This window comes from Ambystoma mexicanum, chromosome 12 (assembly GCF_040938575.1).
Source record: "Ambystoma mexicanum isolate Mex_15411 chromosome 12, UKY_AmexF1_1, whole genome shotgun sequence".
NCBI lineage: Eukaryota > Metazoa > Chordata > Amphibia > Caudata > Ambystomatidae > Ambystoma > Ambystoma mexicanum.
In genome coordinates, this window is record NC_090936.1 from 420,755,529 (window position 1) to 420,775,164 (window position 19,636).

At 48.7% G+C, this 19,636-nt stretch overlaps 1 protein-coding gene across 3 annotated transcripts in view; it reads left to right on the plus strand.

Moving 5' to 3' along the window:
* The window catches only part of DDX11 (DEAD/H-box helicase 11), a 1,292,375-nt gene that overhangs the window by 127,206 nt on the left and 1,145,533 nt on the right, over positions 1–19,636 (plus strand). For all 3 annotated transcript variants that reach the window (XM_069628571.1, XM_069628573.1, XM_069628572.1), the window contains exon 2: positions 10,087–10,230. In XM_069628571.1, the coding sequence (XP_069484672.1) occupies positions 10,090–10,230 (141 nt within the window). In that variant the 5' untranslated portion in view covers positions 10,087–10,089. The remainder of the gene's footprint in view (positions 1–10,086; positions 10,231–19,636) is intronic.

The window sequence follows — 19,636 nt, forward strand, 5'->3', positions numbered from 1 at the left end:
TCGGAGTAGGCTAAGAATTTTTCATCGCCTTTTATTGGTTTGGTTGCGTGATGTTAATAGGGTCCCTCCAAGACATCTCCTTTAAAACAGACATGAATGACATAAACTGTTTCATAGTATTAGCGTCAATATTTGCAGAGGTACCCTGGGTTACACTATCAGTAACGCTTTCAACGATCAGAGGAGTAGTTTCTAGGTAACTTTGTGCATCATCAAATGATGAAAAAAATGATGCGGATAAACCAATAAATGCCAAGTCATCAGAGTGATCCCATAACATCTTCATAATAAAAGGAGACATGAATTTACAAATCATTCTGTTGTTATTAATATCAGCCAATTTCACCCAGTCTATGTCATCAGATCTAACAATTCGCAAGGCGGGGATATCCTGAAAAACAGTCATCATAAAGGTGCGGTTCAAGCGAGCCTTACCATAGCGAGCTTCATCGCTTTCCCAGCCCATAATTATAGCAGATTTTGGGTCGTCATAATTATGGTTAGTCAGGGATTCCTGATTATCCATAGTGGATTTAAGATTGGTCAATTTAGAGCACTTATTGACTTGTGGACGTTGCAGACTCAAAATTGGTAGCTTAGGACTAGTTCTTTGATGCTCTGAGTTCTTTAGTTCATGAATAATTAGTTGATCGCTAGATTCAACATTATTATCTAAGGTTTGGTCTTCCGGCTCGCTTGAGCTCACACCCTCCAAATTTTTATTTTGAGATTCAGTTGGATTATTAGGACAAGTGATTCTTTTGTTTTCTCTTTGTCCATTAGCTTTACCCAAAATCACTTTCGCAGTTTTTTTAATTTTCAACATTGGATAATATTTGGAGAGGGCAGTTTGAACGCAGTGTGGAGCCCCTACAATTGAATTAGGCACCACCCCGAGATCAATAGGTCCCCCCTCCTCTTTATCCTTTACCTTTTTTGCCTTAGATCGTGATTTGTTAGATTCTTGCCAGGATGGTTCAATAATCAAGTCCTCCTTTCCATTGATTTTTTTGTTTTTTAATAGAGAATTGATAGGTGCTTTGGTGGTTGAAGTATTCAAGTCTGACTCCGAAAGATTCAACAGGGCCTTAGATTCCTCGCTCAACTGATTTAAATCAATGATATTATCTCCCTCTGAAAGATTGCAAATATCTTTAATATGTGTGTTATGATTATCATTTTTGTCACGTGATTGGTTCTTTGTTTTTTTTTCCTGTTTTCCCTTTTGTAGTTTAGTTAGAAGATTTCTCTTTTGAGCTCGAGCCAAAGCCCTTCTTTGTTTTTTAGTAAGGGCAATGGAAGGAGTTTGATGAGGCTCCTCTTCAATGTCAAGTATTTCTATTGTTTCCTGAGGGATAAGATCTACTCCAGTTAAGTCAATAAGATCAGTTAGAACTGATGGACTGTCTGGAGGAACACTTTCCTCTGCACAAGGAGTCGTCAGCGATTCCTTGATAATTGACTTGGAAAGTGTGGCAAGATTAATTGCCATTTCCTTTACAAGAGTAGTCAAAACAGCAAGGTTGGATTCATTGGTATTTTTCAAGTTCACTACCTCTGGGTTCACAACCTTACTGTTTTCTGATTTAATGGGTGGTTCTTCAGTCACTACCTCAGAGAACAATTTAGTTTGAGTGCCTATAGTTTGAACATGAGCCATCAAATCTTTTTTGTTTATGATGGAAGAAAACATGTGGCAGGCAAATAACATGCCCTCCATTTTACTGAGAGAACTCGTGAGGTCAGACATTTGAATCTGTAGGATTTTTATTGCCTCATGAGTCTGCTCATGACCTTTATCAAGTAAATTAAGAATTCTGGTCATGACCGGAAATGATTCGAGAGAGTGCTGCAGTTCGGCATTCCATTTTTCTTGTTCAGTGGTAGGACAATTAGGCTGTGAACGAATTTTACAATGAATAGACTCGTTGGAATCAAGACTAGGTGCTCTATTTCCTTCATGGCTAGAAGGATATTGACAAGTATGGATCATTGGTTGTTCCAGTATAGGGGAACTATTTACCATCAAGGAGGGCCCTCCTATGTTGTTGTTACTCAAAGTATTAGTTCCCCCAAGGATACGTGCTTCCTTCTGTGCGCTAAAGTGTGAAGGTACAGAATAGGTGTATGCTTGGGGATTGTTAAATAGGAACACATTCTCAATCCCGTACTTGCTTCTATTCACTGGAGTTGAGGGTTCGTTGGATAAACGAATCCGTTTACCCAGTTCTGTTTCAATTGCCGGAGCTAATATGGAAAAATCGGCAGTACGCGGATCAAATTGCTCAATTCCCATTATTTTTTTTATTTCATCTCGGTCAAGACTCTGATCAGAGTTGCAGTCAACAATTTCCCAATCCTTTGAGGAGCTTTCATTCCCTTCTTTAACCGACATAAATACTGGTTTAATTTTAGAATCTGTTTTTTCCAGCCAAAGTAGTTTTAGGAGTCTCACAGTCAATATACACCGACCGTTTCTTCGGCAAAATTTGTTCCTCAAAGTCTTCAGGGATTGTATCGACAGGGGCATCCTCGTTGGATTTCTGTAAATCATCACAATGAAAGTCCTCTGCCGTATATTTAGTTGACAAAGGGGCAGATTTCTTAGGATCCAGTCTATTTTTCAATTCCTGATTTTTGTTATACTCGAAAGAGGCAGGTACGAGAATAACTTTATTCTCAACATTGCTCTCTGATTTTAGGGCCATTATAGGATTTTCAGACAACAAAGTACTGCTATGATTAGAGTCAAGCAGAGGTTTAAGTTCTTTGTTCTTCTCTTTTTCAGGCCGATTTGAGGGCATTGCAGCGGACGATTTTACTGCATTAGAGTCCGCCTCTATTTTTTTAGGGTTAGTTAGGGACTCTTTTTTTTTTTTTTTTTTTTTTTTTTTTTTTACGCTACGGAGCCCCTCTGCCATGACCAAAACAATTCTAGTTGCTATGAGGGACTGTGGAGCAAAGGGCAATGCAATCAGACTAATATAGCTCACTATATCACCCTTCAAATAAAATTTGACATTCTATATTAAGGGCACAGAGAGTGACCCTACCACCAAACCACCTTACCGCCTAACAGCCCAACAGCCACACTTCGCAGGCACTTCCGGATGCGCGGGTCCGAGTGCAATTAAGGAAGTTGCCAGTGGGCTTGTGGGTGGGGAAACGGGCGGATTCAGGGGGGCGTGGCTAAAGGAGAAGAGAGAAGAAAGTGGCGTCAATGAGTTGCCCGGCACACAAAATCCCGCGGGAAACCCGCGGACACTAAGGAATATAGCACAGAGTCCTCAACAAATACCCTCTGTGAAGGTCCATTGTGGTCCACTGAAGTGCGCGTTACGCGCGAAGTTCGTAGCAAGTCCTTCCTCTTGCCGACGGCACCAACACCGCAGGCAACAAATCCAAAAAAGCGGCGAAGCAGCGAACACAGCCCAACAGCCACACTTCCGGATGCGCGCGCCGGATGCGCGGGTCCGAGTGCAATTAAGGAATTGGCCAGTGGGCTTGTGGTTGGGGAAACGGGCGGATTCAGGGGGCGTGGCTAAAGGAGAAGAGAGAAGAAAGTGGCGTCAATGAGTTGCCCGGCACACAAAATCCCGCGGGAAACCCGCGGACACTAAGGAATATAGCACAGAGTCCTCAACAAATACCCTCTGTGAAGGTCCAATGTGGTCCACTGAAGTGCGCGTTACGCGCGAAGTTCGTATCAAGTCCTTCCTCTTGCCGACGGCACCAACACCGCAGGCAACAAATCCAAAAAAGCGGCGAAGCTGCGAACACAGCCCAACAGCCACACTTCGCAGGCACTTCCGGATGCGCGGGTCCGAGTGCAATTAAGGAAGTGGCCAGTGGGCTTGTGGGCGGGGAAACGGGCGGATTCAGGGGGGCGTGGCCTCTGTGAAGGTCCAATGTGGTCCACTGAAGTGCGCGTTACGCGCGAAGTTCTTAGCAAGTCCTTCCTCTTGCCGACGGCACCAACACCGCAGGCAACAAATCCAAAAAAGCGGCAAAGCAGCAAACACAGCCCAACAGCCACACTTCGCAGGCACTTCCGGATGCGCGGGTCCGAGTGCAATTAAGGAAGTGGCCAGTGGGCTTGTGGGCGGGGAAACGGGCGGATTCAGGGGGGCGTGGCTAAAGGAGAAGAGAGAAGAATGTGGCGTCAATGAGTTGCCCGGCACACAAAATCCCACGGGAAACCCGCGGACACTAAGGAATATAGCACAGAGTCCTCAACAAATACCCTCTGTGAAGGTCCAATGTGGTCCACTGAAGTGCGCCTTACGCGCGAAGTTCGTAGCAAGTCCTTCCTCTTGCCGACAGCACCAACACCGCAGGCAACAAATCCAAAAAAGCGGCGAAGCAGCGAACACAGCCCAACAGCCACACTTCGCAGGCACTTCCGGAAGCCGTTGTATATGAAACCCTGGAAAAATTGCTGGGATTATTGCCAGGAAGTTTGCTCTTATTCATACTGAGTCCTAGTGGCATTAATGCACTATACCACCAAATTCATTTGGATTAGACCCATCTTGCTTTAGTGACCCAGCTAGACACTAGTGGTATCTTGGTGTTAAAGTCCCCCAACACCATTAGTGAGGTAGTTTCCAAGTTATAATACCTATTTAGAGTAGTCTCCTCATTTGTCTTGATTATTCCCACACTTTTCATACTTCCTGTGGATAATAAATATTAAAAAGTAATATCGGAGTGGGCTTATTATTAACTGTTATACCAGTTATCACACCAGCCAGGACATTGTTGTTATGCAAGGGTATCTCTTTGCACTAATTAGGAGACCACCTTTTGGTCTTCCTTGCAAACCTTTGCTGGCTATTTTGTAAATGGTTTTACGGCCAACAAAATCTGATATTCCAGTTACCCATGATTCCTGAAGTGCAATGATGTCTAGTTGTTCACTAATATCAATGAATACTCCCGGTAATTCGTAATGACAATTACTGCAAGTAATCCAAAAAAAGAGGACATTTAATGTCCAGGTCTAAGCGAGGCACGCAAAGGTAATATAGTAGTGAGCTAGTCCCAGTTTGGCTCACCAGCATTACCTTTCGCTACATAGTTGTACAGTCCAAGTTCTTAACCTCCCTTCCACCTCCAGTATTTGTTTTAATAGCTATCCTATTAATAGCTCCAAATGTACTCATGTTTTCTCTATTTTACTGCTTATATTATCTATACAGTAAACCGCTTCAGCTGGTTCACATAAGTAATGCCTCCACCTACTCTTCGACTCCTGTGGCTGACTCCCACCTGACACAGCCCTTGCTAACTACAATCTCTCTATCTCAAACACCCTTGATACTCTTGCCCCTGTCATGGTGGTCTGACTGAAGCCTCCCAAAAAGTGCAACTCTTGGTACGACTCTGACCTGACTGCCCTTAAACGCAAGTGTAGAGCAGCTGAGCGGAAATGGAATGCGTCGGGCGGACCCTCTGACAAACTAGCCTGCCGCCTCCTTCAAAGGCAATACGGACTCTCCATCCACACCAAGAAAAGAGTCTCTATTAAACCCCACATCTCCCAACTTTTCAAAGTCTGCAAAGAACTGGCCAACCCTGCAGCAGCCTCCTCTTCTGTCACACCCACCCAGGACCTTTGCTCTGCCATGGCTGCACACTTCACTGCAAAAACCCATGACATCCTTTCCTCTCTCACTTCCACACCACATCATAGACCAACACCTCTGGAGCCTCCCTTGGCCCTCCACCACTTCTCCTCTCTTCTCTCACTCCCATCACACCAGATGAGGTCACCAGACAATTCCGATCTATGAAGGCCTCATCCAAACAGGTGGACTCTTGCCCCTCCAAAACCATTAAGGACAACATTGACTCTCTCGCTCCAGCCTTGGCTGATCTCTGCAATCTCTCTCTTGCCACTGGAGTTTTCCCAACTTCTTTTAAGCACTCCCCTGTGAACCCTCAGCTCAAGAAACCCTCTGCCGACCCCTCCATTCCGGCAAACTACCACCCCCATCTCCATCACCCCTTTCCCGAGTAAACTCATGGAGAAACTGGCTGTCTCTCAGCTCACCCTCCACACTGAATCTGCTGGTTGCCTCCACTACCATCAGTCTGGCTTTAGATCATCCAGAGGCACAGAAACTGCTCTTCTGAACACCTATGAAGACCTGCTCTCAAATCTTGACACTAACAATCCTTCTGTCCTCATTCTTCTTGACCTTTTATATGCCTTTGATACGGTAAACCACAACATGCTGATCTCACGTCTCTGTGACACCCTGGGAATCACAGGTCTAGCTCTGGCGTGGTTAACCTCCTTCCTTTCCGACCGCCCATCCCATGTGGAGCTTGGGCCTTTTCTCTCTACTATCACTCTCAACCTGCGGCGTTCCACAGGGCTCTAACTTATCCCCTGGTTCTTCAATGTCTACATGGCTGCCCTGGCACGTGTGATTGCCCCTTTCATCTTTTAACTTCGTGTTATGCAGATGACACGCAACTCTTCTTCAGGCTACCCTCAGCCACTTCCTCTACCTCGCTCATATCTGACTGTCTGTTCACAGTTCATTCATGGTGTGCTGCAAACGACCTCTGCTTCAACGCCAGTAAGAGATCTTTCTCCTTGGGACACCTGCTCCCACTTTCGTACTCGCACTCTGGCCGGCCTCCCTTGGCCCTGCGCCCGCACCCACCTGCGTGACAAAAAACCTTGGGGTCATCTTTGAATCCACTCTCTCCTTCTCCACTCACATTTCGGGCATCTCTAAAAAGTCCAACTACCAGCGGCACCTCCTCAGAGGTACTCTTAATTTTCTCACCTTCCCCCAGCGGCTCACTGTCTCCAGAGCACTGGTTCTCTCTAGACTGGACTACTGCAACAGGCTATTTTTTAACCTCCCTGCCTCTGCTTTCACCCTCTGCAACTCATCCAGAACAGAACCGCGAGAATTATCCTTGGCCTCTGTGGCGCTGAAATCCCTCCACTGGCACCCGTGGCTGCAAGGATCAAATTCAAGACCCTATGCATTGTCCACAAGGCTTTCTGGGGCCTGGGACTCACCTGTCTGCAACGTTGCCTAACTAAATATTGTCCCTCCCAAGCCCTCCGCTCGTCTACCCCCAACCTTCTGTGAGTGTGCCGGTTCTCCAAGCAGAGATTTGGTGGGAGATCTTTATTCACAGCAGGGGCCTCCCTATGGAATAGCCTCCCTGCCGCCCTCTGTCTTGAGCCTGATCTCCTTAAGTTCCGGAAACTCCTTAAGACATTCCTCTTCTCCTCTTCCTTCTCTCTCTCTACCGTGCTAACCTCTTCTCTCCGCGCTCTCCCTCCTTTTCCACACAGCTTGCCGACTGGCCGCCGGATGTACCTCAGAGTCCCACAGGTCCATGGCACCCTCGCTAGTCCTCTCGCACTTGCCTCCGGGCCTGCTTTTGCCACATTGCTACTGCACTTGGTCAATGACAATGGCATCTCTCAGGACTTACCCAGTTTTTGACTAACTGGGCACACTTGGTTCCCACCCCCCCACACACACACCCCCTGCTCTTGTCCTCCCCTCACCTCTCCTGTACCGTCTGCGCACTTGCATGATCTGAACGTACCATGCCTTGAAGATCGTCTATCTAACTGTCTCCTCTACTTGTATGGTATTGCCTCAATGCACTTGGAAAAACTGCAGAACGGTCGTTAGACCTATTTGCTGTTATCTTCACTGTTAATTGTATTATATGCACTCACTCTGCCTGTGCAGGCTTTTATCGTTCAGAAATTCAAGGGCTCTGAATAACTGTTGTTTTTCCCCCTGTTCCCTCCCTCCTTGAGCGCTTTGAAACACTTGCCTTGTGTATAGGCCCTTTACAAATAAACATTACCATACCAATCTCAATAGTCCATCAGCATAGTTCAGTATATGAGCAACCACTGTTTTAGAAAGAATATGGATAACTGAAGAGTTTATGTACAGCAAGACATCATTTACCTTCACATATTTCAACAGATGAGGATGGAGCATTGGGGAAATATAGCATAGGGCGGGGAGTAGGTGCATGGGAGCAAGGAGCACTGGGCCCTCATTAACAAAGTAGATTTGGTGGCGAAGGAGCAGGGGGGACAAGGAAGCATTTGGAATGAAGGTGAACTACGCTGGAGTGGAGAGACCGCTGCACTGTAGAGAATGGCACACACTGAAGGGGGAAAAGGAGGGCAGGGAAAAGGAGCGTGTGTTGGGGTGGTGCACTGTAGGAGGTCCAGTGCACTGGGGCACTGAGCGAGGAAGGAACATTCGGCTAGAGATAGGAACACTATAAGGGTTGTATTGGAGAACTTGGTGAAGAAGGAGCACTGGAGTAAAGGAGCATGGGGATGTTCACAATTGGAGGAGCACTAAAAAGGAGACCCACACTGACTGGGAAGGAGTTCTGGAGGGAAAGTAGCATTGCATTGAAAGGGGTGGAGCAGGGTTAGGCGCACGCGGTGAAGAAGCACTACGGGAAGGTGAACTGCATTGGGGGAGGTGCACTGAAGTAGGAGGGCGCACTGGACAGGTGAAGGAAAATTGGGGAGGAAGCAACATGGGGAGGATCATAGGGGGAAATTTAGACGAAGGAGCACTGCACCAGTGGAAAATGCAAAGCATGGGGGAATATGTACTGTTATGTGGCGCAGTGCTCTTGAACGAGGAGGGTGAAGAACCGCAAGGGGAGTTGCAAATGTTCTCCCTGCTCCCCCACATACATACATACATACATTCTCTCCCTCTCCTTCTCCCTCTCCCTCTCCCTCCTGAAAAGCCTGTGACTTCCATCTTCTGGCCCCCCCATGACTGTCAGCCCCTGTGCACTTTCTTGTGCGCCCAGTGGTGTGACAGCTCGATTTTAGAAAGACAGCTCGGAGTGATCTTTCTAATTTGATCTTTTTCTGTTTCAGTTAATAGAAAAATATATTTTCACCTGATGCACACTGCACTGGATGAGGATGAGCACTGGGCAAGCAAAGCTTTATGGATGGAAGGAGCATTGGGCTGGAGGGGTAGGGCCCACATGCTTATCTGAATTGCTTTCTTCTGTCATGGATGGGTGATTCCTAAACAGTCAAAAGAGTACCTGCCGGTGGCGGTGTGGTGTTTGGGTAAATGCTTTGCCAGGGTACTGGCTTCCTGTGGCCCAGCTGAGTTCAAAGGGGTGGGGCACCCTGTCTGCATCCCGGGTGCCGTGCCTGCCATCTGGGCAGGAGATGTGTATTGTCCTGCCCTAAATTATGGCCTTACCCATCAAAGCAGAAGATGAGGCATGCTGATGCTGCACATACAGCCCTTCAGCATCAGAGTGGCACAGCAGACATTAACACTAGCACCAATGTAGTCTGTGTTTGCCACTTCCGTAACTACACATAAGCTAGCCGGGTTTTAGCTCAGCCTCTCCTGGTAACCAGGAGGCTGGGTGGTCACTTCCACATCTACGAAAAACGACAGGACCGCATGACCCTCTGGAACAGGATGGTGCCCAGTACAGTGAAAGCCACTCTGATAGGTAAGTCCCTGATGGAAAACGTACAGAAGCAGAGGATGCTGTGCTTACCAGAGCTGTGCTGGTGTGCTCTGTTGAGGGACACCCCCGGTGGAACAGAGCTCAGAAACCAGACTGGCAAGAAGGCGGTTTTGGTGAACAACATCAAAAAGGCAACTCTGGGACCCTGGCTCTCTGTCACCTGAGGACTATTCAGGATGCACTCACTGTTCATTGTTCAATTGTAAAGCTAAGCATCAAAACACTACCCATGGAAAAATCCTAAGAGCTCAATAAATTAACCAAATCAAATGCATTTAATGTGATGCACAGGTGAATGACAAGAGCGCATTTAAATCTGATATGAAGTAAGACTGCAAAAGTGTGGGGCTGAAACACATGGCACTAATGGGGAGAAGATGACTGAAAATAAGAACATTGAATTTTGTTTAGTTTGTCATAGAAATAGTAACAGTGCCTTCTCTTTTAGGTTTACCCAATGAACCCATTATTGCTTCTGTATTGGGGAACTGCACAGCTGGCTGTGATGGTTTTGTCATTTATACATTTCATTTAGTTCTGCCTTTTTTATTTAAGGAAATGGACATTAAACCAAAAGATGTTGCAATCAGTTTTCCTTTTCCATACCAACCATACTCTATTCAAGAGGATTTTATGGCTGCGCTCTATCGTGTTTTGGAATCTGGAAAGATTGGAATCTTTGAGAGCCCTACGGGAACTGTAAGTATTATACCGATCCCTGCATAGGAATCTGAAAGGTGGAATGTGGAAAGTAGCCTGCTTCTAATGCATTTTGGGGGAGTTGAACTATTGGCGTTATGACAGCTAGAAAGGGAGTTTACAGCTGGCTGAAATGAGTTAGCTCATGGGTCTTTATAATCCTTTTTTTCTTCAAGACAATGCCTGGACCTACTTATAAAAACTGGCAACTAGGTAGTAATGATTTGCATGACAGACCCCAGAGAATGATTACTGTCACTGTGGCAGCAAAGGGCAGTTGTGTACATCAAACATTTAAAGAAGTTATATTGTGCATATTATTTCCTATAAAACAATGAAATAATCATCAGAGATGCCTGAGTAAACAGCATTAGCCTATTGTAAATTATCCCCTAGAGTAGCTCAAAAATGGACTCCTGTGTGCAGCCATTTTAGAATAAATCTTTGCCATACCGCATAGTTTGGTTAGTAGAAGCTTAACATTGTTATGCTTTCACTACGGATAAAGGGAAGGGGCTAAAAGTCGATGAGGAGGAGGAAAGAAGCAGGGAGGGTATTGACATTGGAGGATAAGCAAGAGAAAGGAGGAAGAAGTAGAAAATGCCCCAATAACAAGTAAGTGGAAAGAAGGGGGTCAGACGGAGGCCGGAGATGGTCATCCAGTATTTGTGGTGGTGATGGAGGAACCTTGCAAACGATTCTCTGGTGCTTGTGACTCTGTTTCTAGAGAGAGAACAGGGGAACAAGAATAAGCCTTGCTGGGGGCTGCGTAACTGGATTCGGGGATGGTGAGCGTACAATCTCTGAGAACTCATAGGAAGAGAAGGGGAAGGAAAGATAGGAAAGGGGGAGCAAGGGGGCAGTATTTGATGTGTACAGTGTCACCCAGGATTTGGCAGGAAATGATCACTGCCATGAACTACTGAAGCCTAAGGAGCCTGAGTCTGTAGAGAACTCTCAAGGAATCAGAGCCTGCGGTGAGCCCCCAAGTAACTTCAGACTCTAGTGGGGTCTTGCCTAGGAAGGCAAACGCTTGCCACAGACCAGTAGAGAAGGGTCCTGGACCCTGGGAATCTCCAGGAACTATGAGTGACTTTGTGTCGCCCACACAGTGCGATACATTCCTGGCCACAAACTGTTGTAGATTAGGAACTGTAAATTGAAATAAGGCCCTACTTTTGTATTAAGTTCATCAGACTGATGGGGGAGGTCCCTTTGGCCATGCATAACCAAACTAGAAGCCTTCTGTGCTCATGTTTTAATGTTGTTCAAGGATTTAAATAAGGATTTGATTAGCAGGAGCGAAAAGCAGCTCCTGGGTATCTGGCATCACTAAGTAAGCAGGAGCTACCTGTGGGAAACAGGACTTATTATATAGCGTGCCGCAAATGTAACTCCCACATAAGATGCAGACCAAAACATTTGCCAATTAAGGGCATGCAAAATCTACTAGCCCACTGGCATTGGCGAGTACTTTTTATGAAGGGTGGGTACCATTTGCATGATACTCAACCTTGCTGGCGAGTATGGGAATGTGAAACTTATTTTTCATTTACTGCAAACACTCTTTGTTTGCAGTAAATGGCAAATATACGTTTTGCTGTGCATGCTTGACAGCATTGTACCAAATATGAAGTGTGCTTATGGCAACATGCACGATTTTACAAAAACCACTGGTAAATATTTTGTCACCAGTCACCATGGGGCAAGTGCATTTCTCTTCGGTTGAGTATGTAAAATGTGGGGCTTGCGCTGGCTGAGTTCTAAAGATCATGTATACACCTTCCTAAATACACAGATTTATTGTCGTAGGGGAATGTTTGTATAGCGCCTGTGGAGCCAAATGTAGCTCATGGTAGCTGTTGGTGTCAAGTCAGCCAGGCTCTCCTAGGCTATTTCCAGGTGCTAAATTGCTCCAAGCAATTGTAATTCCTGTTGTTTACAAGTTAACCTCTACCCACAACCACCTTTTAATGCAGAGGACACACAAATGTTCATGCTGATATCATTGAGTTGTGGTAGATTCTTTTCAGGACACTGTAAGCTTTTCAGGACACTCCCTTTGTGCAGGAGTTATTTCCTCTTGCATGTTGTTTTGTTTCTGAATAAATTACCAAAAAAAAGAAAATCTACAAAATAAAATGTTTTTTTTAACGGCCCTTTTGATTATTTGCATTTTTCCTGGGACCTGTGCATTGTTATATGGAGACGTCTCCTTGTTTTGTTGTATTCACACACCTTTGAAGGGCTAGCAGGCTGCAGTTAGAAATATGAAGAGTTGAGCCGGGGCCTGGGAGGCGGCAGACAGCTTTGGGAAACTCGGCAGGACACCGGCGATTGGAGGAGGAACACCACAAGGCGGCCGTGCATGCCTATTACCTCCAGAGGCTCTGCAGGGTTCCAGCGGTAGGAAGAGAGCAGGCACTACTTGCCGCATTTTGAGGCTCCTGCTGATAGGGCGCACAGTAATTTACCATCAGTTACCATACTTTTGCCTTACAAAGCTGTACACACAGTACAACAGCCATCTGCAGCATATACAGCTGTGCTGCGTCCCACGCTCCGCATCGCACATTTCACCCGCCTTCGCTTTAACAACTGAGGACTGAACCCTCTGCGGCAAAGTCCGCATAGGCCAAGGGTGCAGTGTTGTGCTCCGCAGGTGTTTGGTGCCGATGTTATGGCGTCCCCAAGACCAGTTACTAAGACATGATGTCCCTGCTCCAGGAGGTACCTTGTGACTGGTGATTTAAGGCACTTTGCTCGTATTCCAGAGAAGGGTTCAACCCACTTGAATTTGCCATCCTTCCTCCTCTGCTGCTAGAGAAGTGCAATACCCCATTTCCGGCGACCTATGGGATGTTGTGCACCGGATTCGTCTGCGCCTGTCTTGCTGCTTGGCTGCCTGGTGAGTTCATTGTGCAGTTTCTAGGTCTCTCTACCCTTCCATCTCTCTGCCCTCTCCTTCCATGGCGCTCTCCATCTCCCCTAATTATTCTAACTGGAACTCTATCACCTATCCTGCCTCCCTTTCGAAGCCTGGAAGGAAAATGTTTAAGAAAGATCTATTGCTGACACCTACGTCAATGCTTCTTCCAGGAAGACTGTCACTGACATCCACTTTGTCGCTCCTTTCCGGACCTATGGACCTCTCAGATGGTCTCAGTCCTCTCCCCTTTCTTTTCTTCCCCATTAATGGTGCAACCATATGGGAAGTACTCTTGGCACACATCCCATCCTTTAGGTGCATCATTATTGTCTACCAGAATGGCACTATCATGGCACAGGGCTCTCATCCCAAACTCCTCCTTCTTGATAGACGTCGTCCGTCTCTCATCAACTTCCTCCCTTCTCCTGTCACTCCTCCTTCTGCCACCCTCCCCCGCCGCCTTAGTCACCACTGATGGGTGTACCACATCCCAATACCCCTCCTCAGAAGACCTACCAAGGTGGCAACACACTCCACTTAGCTACCCTCAGCTCTGGCGTTAAACACTCCTCGAACATCTGTTACCTTCTTGAAGACGTTGACCTTGACGTCCTTGCACTCACTGAGTCGTGGTTTACTGTCAGCTCTGTCACTGCTTGTGACACACTCCTCCCAGAGGCCTACAAGATGCTCTCTAAACCCAGGCCTAATCGTTCTGGAGGCAGAGTGGCCCTGGTCTTCCCTGACTGCGTCCCTTCTACTATTATACCCACTCAGTCCAACCCTTCCTTCAAATGCCTTGTTTGCAGGCTTGGTGTCTCTCCTATCCTCTCGCTGACCCTTGCCACCATCTACAGGAGCCGTGGTCCGGTCTCCCTCTTCCTTTTGGAGTGGTCTGACCTCACATCTTCTCTCCTGGTCTCTGCCTCCCAGCTACTCTTCATCTGAGACTTCAATATTCACCTTGGCTTAGCTGATGCGGCCAATGGACTCTTTCGCAGCCCCTGTGACTCTTTACCTCACCATTCTTCCCTCTGGTCCGACGAACTCAGCCAGACGCACATTGGATGCTCTCATCTCAGCTGACATTCCCATCTACAACCTTCTCACCACACCTTTCTCCTTATCCTTCCATGCTCTCCTGTCCTCTCACCTGGATCTTTTGGGTCCCCCGGGTTAGCCTCTGCCCGCACTGCCAATCTCCTCATTCGTCCAATGAAGCGAGTGTCAGTTGCTGCTTTTGCCACCACTTTCATTCCCCCCTCCCACTGACTCTCACACTGAAACAGCCCTTGCTAACCTTCACCTCTCCCTCTCCAACACTCTGGACCTCCTTGCCCCTGTCATGAGGTTTCGCATGAAGACTACCTCCAAGCGCAACACCTGGTCTGACTCTGATCTAGCCTCTCTGAAGCACAAGTGCAGAGTTTCTGAGTGGCAGACTTCAAGCACATCCGCTGACAGAATGGCCAGCCGCCTGCTCCAAAGTCAATACAGACTCTCCATCCGCTCAAAGAAGAGGGCCCATAGCCAAGCCCGCATATTTGGGGCCACCAACAACACAGCTAAACTGTTCAAAATCTGCAGGAAACTTGCCAATCCCACTGCAGTCTCTACTTCTCTTCTGCCATCTCTGGCCCTCTGCACTGCACTGGACTCCCACTTCACAACCAAAACTCGGGACATCCTGTCATCAATCCTCCCTCACCCACTCTCAGGCCTCCCTTGGCCCCCCTGTCCACTTCTCTCCTACTCTCCTTCTTCTCACCCATAGCACCGGATGAGGTCTCTGAACAAGTCCTTTCTATGAAAGTCTCCTTCAGGTGCTCCTGTGCTCCTGCAGAACTAGCAAGCGAAACATTGCCTCCCTTGCTCCAGCCTCAGCTGATTTCTGCAATCACTCCTTTGCCACTGGCTCCTTTCCACTAACCATCAAGCACTCCTTTGTGCACCCTCTCCTCAAAAGGCCTTCTGCCAACCCTTCATGCCCAGCTTACTACCGCCCTATCTCCATTACCCTCTTCCTGGCCAAACTCCTGGAGCAGCTGGTCCTCTCCCAACTTATCCACCGCACTGAATTTGTTTGGTGTCTCCACGACCACCAGTCTGGCTTCAGAGCAGCCAGAGGCACGGATACGGCTCTCCTTAACACCCGTGAAGACTTGCTCTCAAATCTTGATTCTAACTCTCCTTCCATTCTCATCAGTCTTGAGCTTTCCTTTTCCTTTGATACGATCAATCATGCCACCCTTATAAATTGTCTCTGCCCTACCCTTGAATCACGGACCTGGCACTGGACTGGTTGAATTCCTTACTCTCTGACCGCCTGTAAAGACATCGGAGGGGGGGGTCTGTACTTCTGCTCTCTGTATGGTAGAAGAGAGGCACAGAGGACCCAAGCCAAGATTCTCTATTATTGGTGCGTGGTCGAGCAATCAAAGCCTAGCTTCTCAGGAGGTGATAGAGGCTGGTTCTTAAGTACGGTGTTGTCCCCAAGCAGCCACAAAGGAATGTCTGCACACTATATCCGTTAAAACACAGTCTTTTTATAGAATTAATATTCATGGTTATGTACAATATCACGATAACTCACTTTATACTCAGTAATCTATAATGGCAAATATACAGTTATACGTGGTACCACAATTACTATTAGATATCTTTAAAGTGCATCAACTGTACGGTTAAATGTCACACAAATCAGTTTGTAAAGGAAACCAACGATAGATATAAGAGGAAAGCAATTGGTTAGAACAATTGGCAGGATACTGGCCCCAATACCTAGACACAGTTCTGTGTGGAGATCCCCCCACCTGGGCAACCTGTAGAATAAAGATATATCACAAGCCCAGTCCATATATTGTTCACAAGAGACTTTTTCCAATCCAACTGTGTTTGAGATACATTTTTCTTAGGTTATTCAGTCGTGCTGTTGCTTGTTGACACATATGGAGAGTCATGCCATGCACTTTTGTATGTCTGTGCAGCTGATAAGGACTATGTGCTGCATGTCTTTTTTTCAGCATTGTTTCATTGAATTGGCTTCAGCTTGCAAGGGTTGGCATTAAGAACATTAATGTTTTTGTTGAGTTAATTGTTTCATTACATCAATGACAGATGCTTTTTGTTCATACAGCTCATGTATTAGTCAACTTTTCGAGGCTGATTTTCCATCTTCAGTAAGCACACCCATTCGAGGGGATTGGGTCCTCCGACGTATTCCATATCTATGACAGGTAATGCCCACAGCTGTGCTGCTTCGGAAAATCTTTGGCTCCTGCGTCGATGACGTCGATGCGCCGTCCCCGAGGACCTCCTCCGGGGAATGTGGGTCCAAGATGTCGGTCACGGACTCGCACGACGGCTGCCTCTGGTGCCTCGGGGAGGCCCACGATACGGACGACTGTGTCGACTGCCAGTCGCTCACTGCAAAGGCCTTGCGGGAACGCAAGAAGAAGCTGTCGGTATGCCGGGTGTCTAAGCCCCGGAAATCGAGGTCTGCGGGGCTTTCGACCGATGACTCGAGGGGTGACTCTCTGCGTCGTCGTCGGAGGTCTGGTGGGTCTCCTTCCAGGAGTCGGTCTCGCCACTCCTCCGCCTCTTCTAGGCATTCCAGGAAGCGCCGGCATAGGTCGCCTTCCCCGTCCTCTTCCGAGGACTCCGCCCGTCGGCGGGTCGCTTATCCCTCCATGCAAGCAACACCAGAGGAATGGGCTTCCTTCGGGAAGCAGATGCTAACGATTCTGGATTCGCAGGGCACTGGTCCGTCCGCGCCTCCGAGTGGGGTCGGTCGGCACCGGTCGAGAGACACCGCCCGTACGCCTTCGGGCTCGGGTGGTCGGCACGGCTTGCGGGAGAGGTCCCGCTTGGACAAGGGTAGCCGTTCTCGCCATGCCCGTTCCAGGTCCCGGTCCTCGATGCGCTCGAGACCGCGTGATCCTGTGCCGTCTTCGAAGAAGACGTCGACGCCTGTGGCGCCGAGGTCGTCGACGGTTTCTCTCGAGGTTCCGTCTTCGAGGGGGTCGTCGACGGCGTCGGCGCCCAGGTTGTTGAGAGACACGCTCGGAGCTCCGGCTTTGAGGACTGTGTCGACGCCGCCGATGCTGACGGCGCTGCAGCTGTCGTCGACGCCTTTTCTGTCGACGCCGGCGCCAACTCCTTCGGCGCCCTCGACACCTTTTCTGTCGACGCTGGCGCCTTTCGAGGCAGTGGTGTCGGAGGGGCCCCGTGGCACGGGGTTTGCCCCTAGAAAGGCTATGGCTAAGGTCCGGCACTGCTTTGGTCCGCAGAGGTCTTCCTCTCCCCGCCTGGAGTACATTTCAGAGGGTGATGAAGGCTCTGATGGCGGCCTGGTTCCGGTTGCGGTTCCAGGTGAGCTTATCTCGGGCCATAGCCAGTTTGATGACCTGAGGCAGTCGCTGCATGATGCCAGTGGACTGGACACCTCTCCGGAGGTGGAGTTTTGTCGGCCGGAGCCTGGCACTCATGCCGATTCTTCATATCGGCGCCTTATGCTTCGGGTTACCGAGCACTTGGGTTGGTCAGCTCCCCCAGGGGAGTTCGTTCAGGATGATCTCACGGACATCCTTGATCTCGGTCCATCCACTGACCCGGTTTTGCCTTTTCATATGGCTCTGCAGAGAAGGGTGGCAGCGGCTTGGACTGCTCCGGAGAGTCTCCCGGCAGTGGGCAAGTCTTTGTCGCGAAAAATACCGTCCAGCCAGTAGCGACCCCTGCTACTTGTCTAGGCACCCCACCCCGGAGAGTTTGGTGGTGCAGGCGGCTACGGCCCCGGCAAAGCAGGCGTCGTATCCTACCATCCCTCCGGATAGGGACGACAAACGTTTTGACGGCTGGGGGAAGAAAGTGTTTTCTTCGGGGGGTATGGCGCTTCAGGCGGCCAACTCCATATGTGCCTTGTCTCGTTTCACGCACACTCTGTGGAACTGTGTGGCATTAGTAGCTGATCATATTCCCGAAGGGGACGAACGGGATGGTTTCCTTGCTATGGTTCAGGATGGCAAGGATGCTATGTGTGAGGCCGTTCAGTCGGATTTGGACTTGGCGGATTGTGTCAGCCGGTCCATGACGACGAGCACCGTAATGCACAGGTTTGCGTGGTTGCGGAAGTCTGGGTTCACTCCTGATGCGCAGTCCCGGCTCCTCATCATGCCTTTTGACGGTGAACACCTTTTTGGCAGCAAGGCTGACGAGAGCCTTGAGAGGTTGCAGACCTCCAAAGCTGCAGCGAAATCGTTGGGTGCTGCAGTTCGCCAACCTCCGCCTTTTCGTCCCAGGGGACAGCAATGGAGGGGAGGTTCCTTTCGCTATTACTCGTCCTTCAGTAAAGCGAGAGGAGCTAGCAGTCAAAGAGGCCATCGTAAGAGTGCCAGAGGTGGAAACAAAGGTACTCGAGGTGCCAAGGCCGCTCGGGCAGTTGCCTCTTTGCCCTCAGGCAACGCCGCAGCCGCTACCACTCAGTCATGAGGCCAGGTCCCATGGTTCGCCAGTTGGGGGAAGGCTGGCGCAGCATCTTGTAGAGTGGCAAGCCATTACTTTGGATGTGTGGGTTCTGGAGATCATAACCCACGGCTACTGTCTTCCTTTTCGGCAGAGGCCTCACGACAATCCACCAGGGAACCTCTCTTTGAAGAGTCCGGATCCGCTCTCTGCGCAGGAAATTCAAGCCCTGCTGGAGAAAGGCGCCATAGAACTGGTGCCTGTAGCGGAGAGGAACAAGCGATGGTATTCCCCTTATTTTTTGATTTCAAAGAAAGACGGGGGGATTGAGACCCATCATGGATTTGCGCGGTTTGAAAAAACTCCCCAGGAAGGACAAGTTCAAGATGGTGACTCTTTCTCAAGTCCTCCAGGCCCTTCAACTTCAGGACTGGTTGGTGTCTCTCGACCTCAAGGATACTTACTTCCATGTGCCGATCCATCCCAAGCACAAGAAGTACCTGGGGTTCGCGGTTGGCGACTCACACTTTCAGTTTCGGGTCCTGCCGTTCGGATTGACCTCCGCCCCAAGGGTTTTCACCAAGCTCATGGTGGTGGTGGCAGCGCATCTCAGGAAATGGGGGATTCACGTCTACCCCTACCTGGACGATTGGTTGATCAGGGGGAGCTCTCCCGAGCAAGTCCTGGATCATCTGTCCGTCACCTGCCACTCCCTTCACAGGCTAGGCTTCTCCCTCAATTCAAAGAAGTCCCATTTGACACCAACGCAGCGGCTCCAGTACATCGGAGCAGTGCTCGACACATCCCTGGGGCAGTGTTTTCCTCCTCAGGTGAGGGCTCTTCACATTCAGCAGATGGTGCACAAGTTTCAGTTTGCCCAGAATCTCCCAGCGTCCGAGTTCTTGAGACTGCTCGGCCTCATGGCATCCTGCATTCTTCTGGTGCCAGAGGCTCGTCTGCGGATGAGGTCTTTGCAGTGGGCACTCAAGCTCCAGTGGTCTCAGTCCTCCGGCAGGC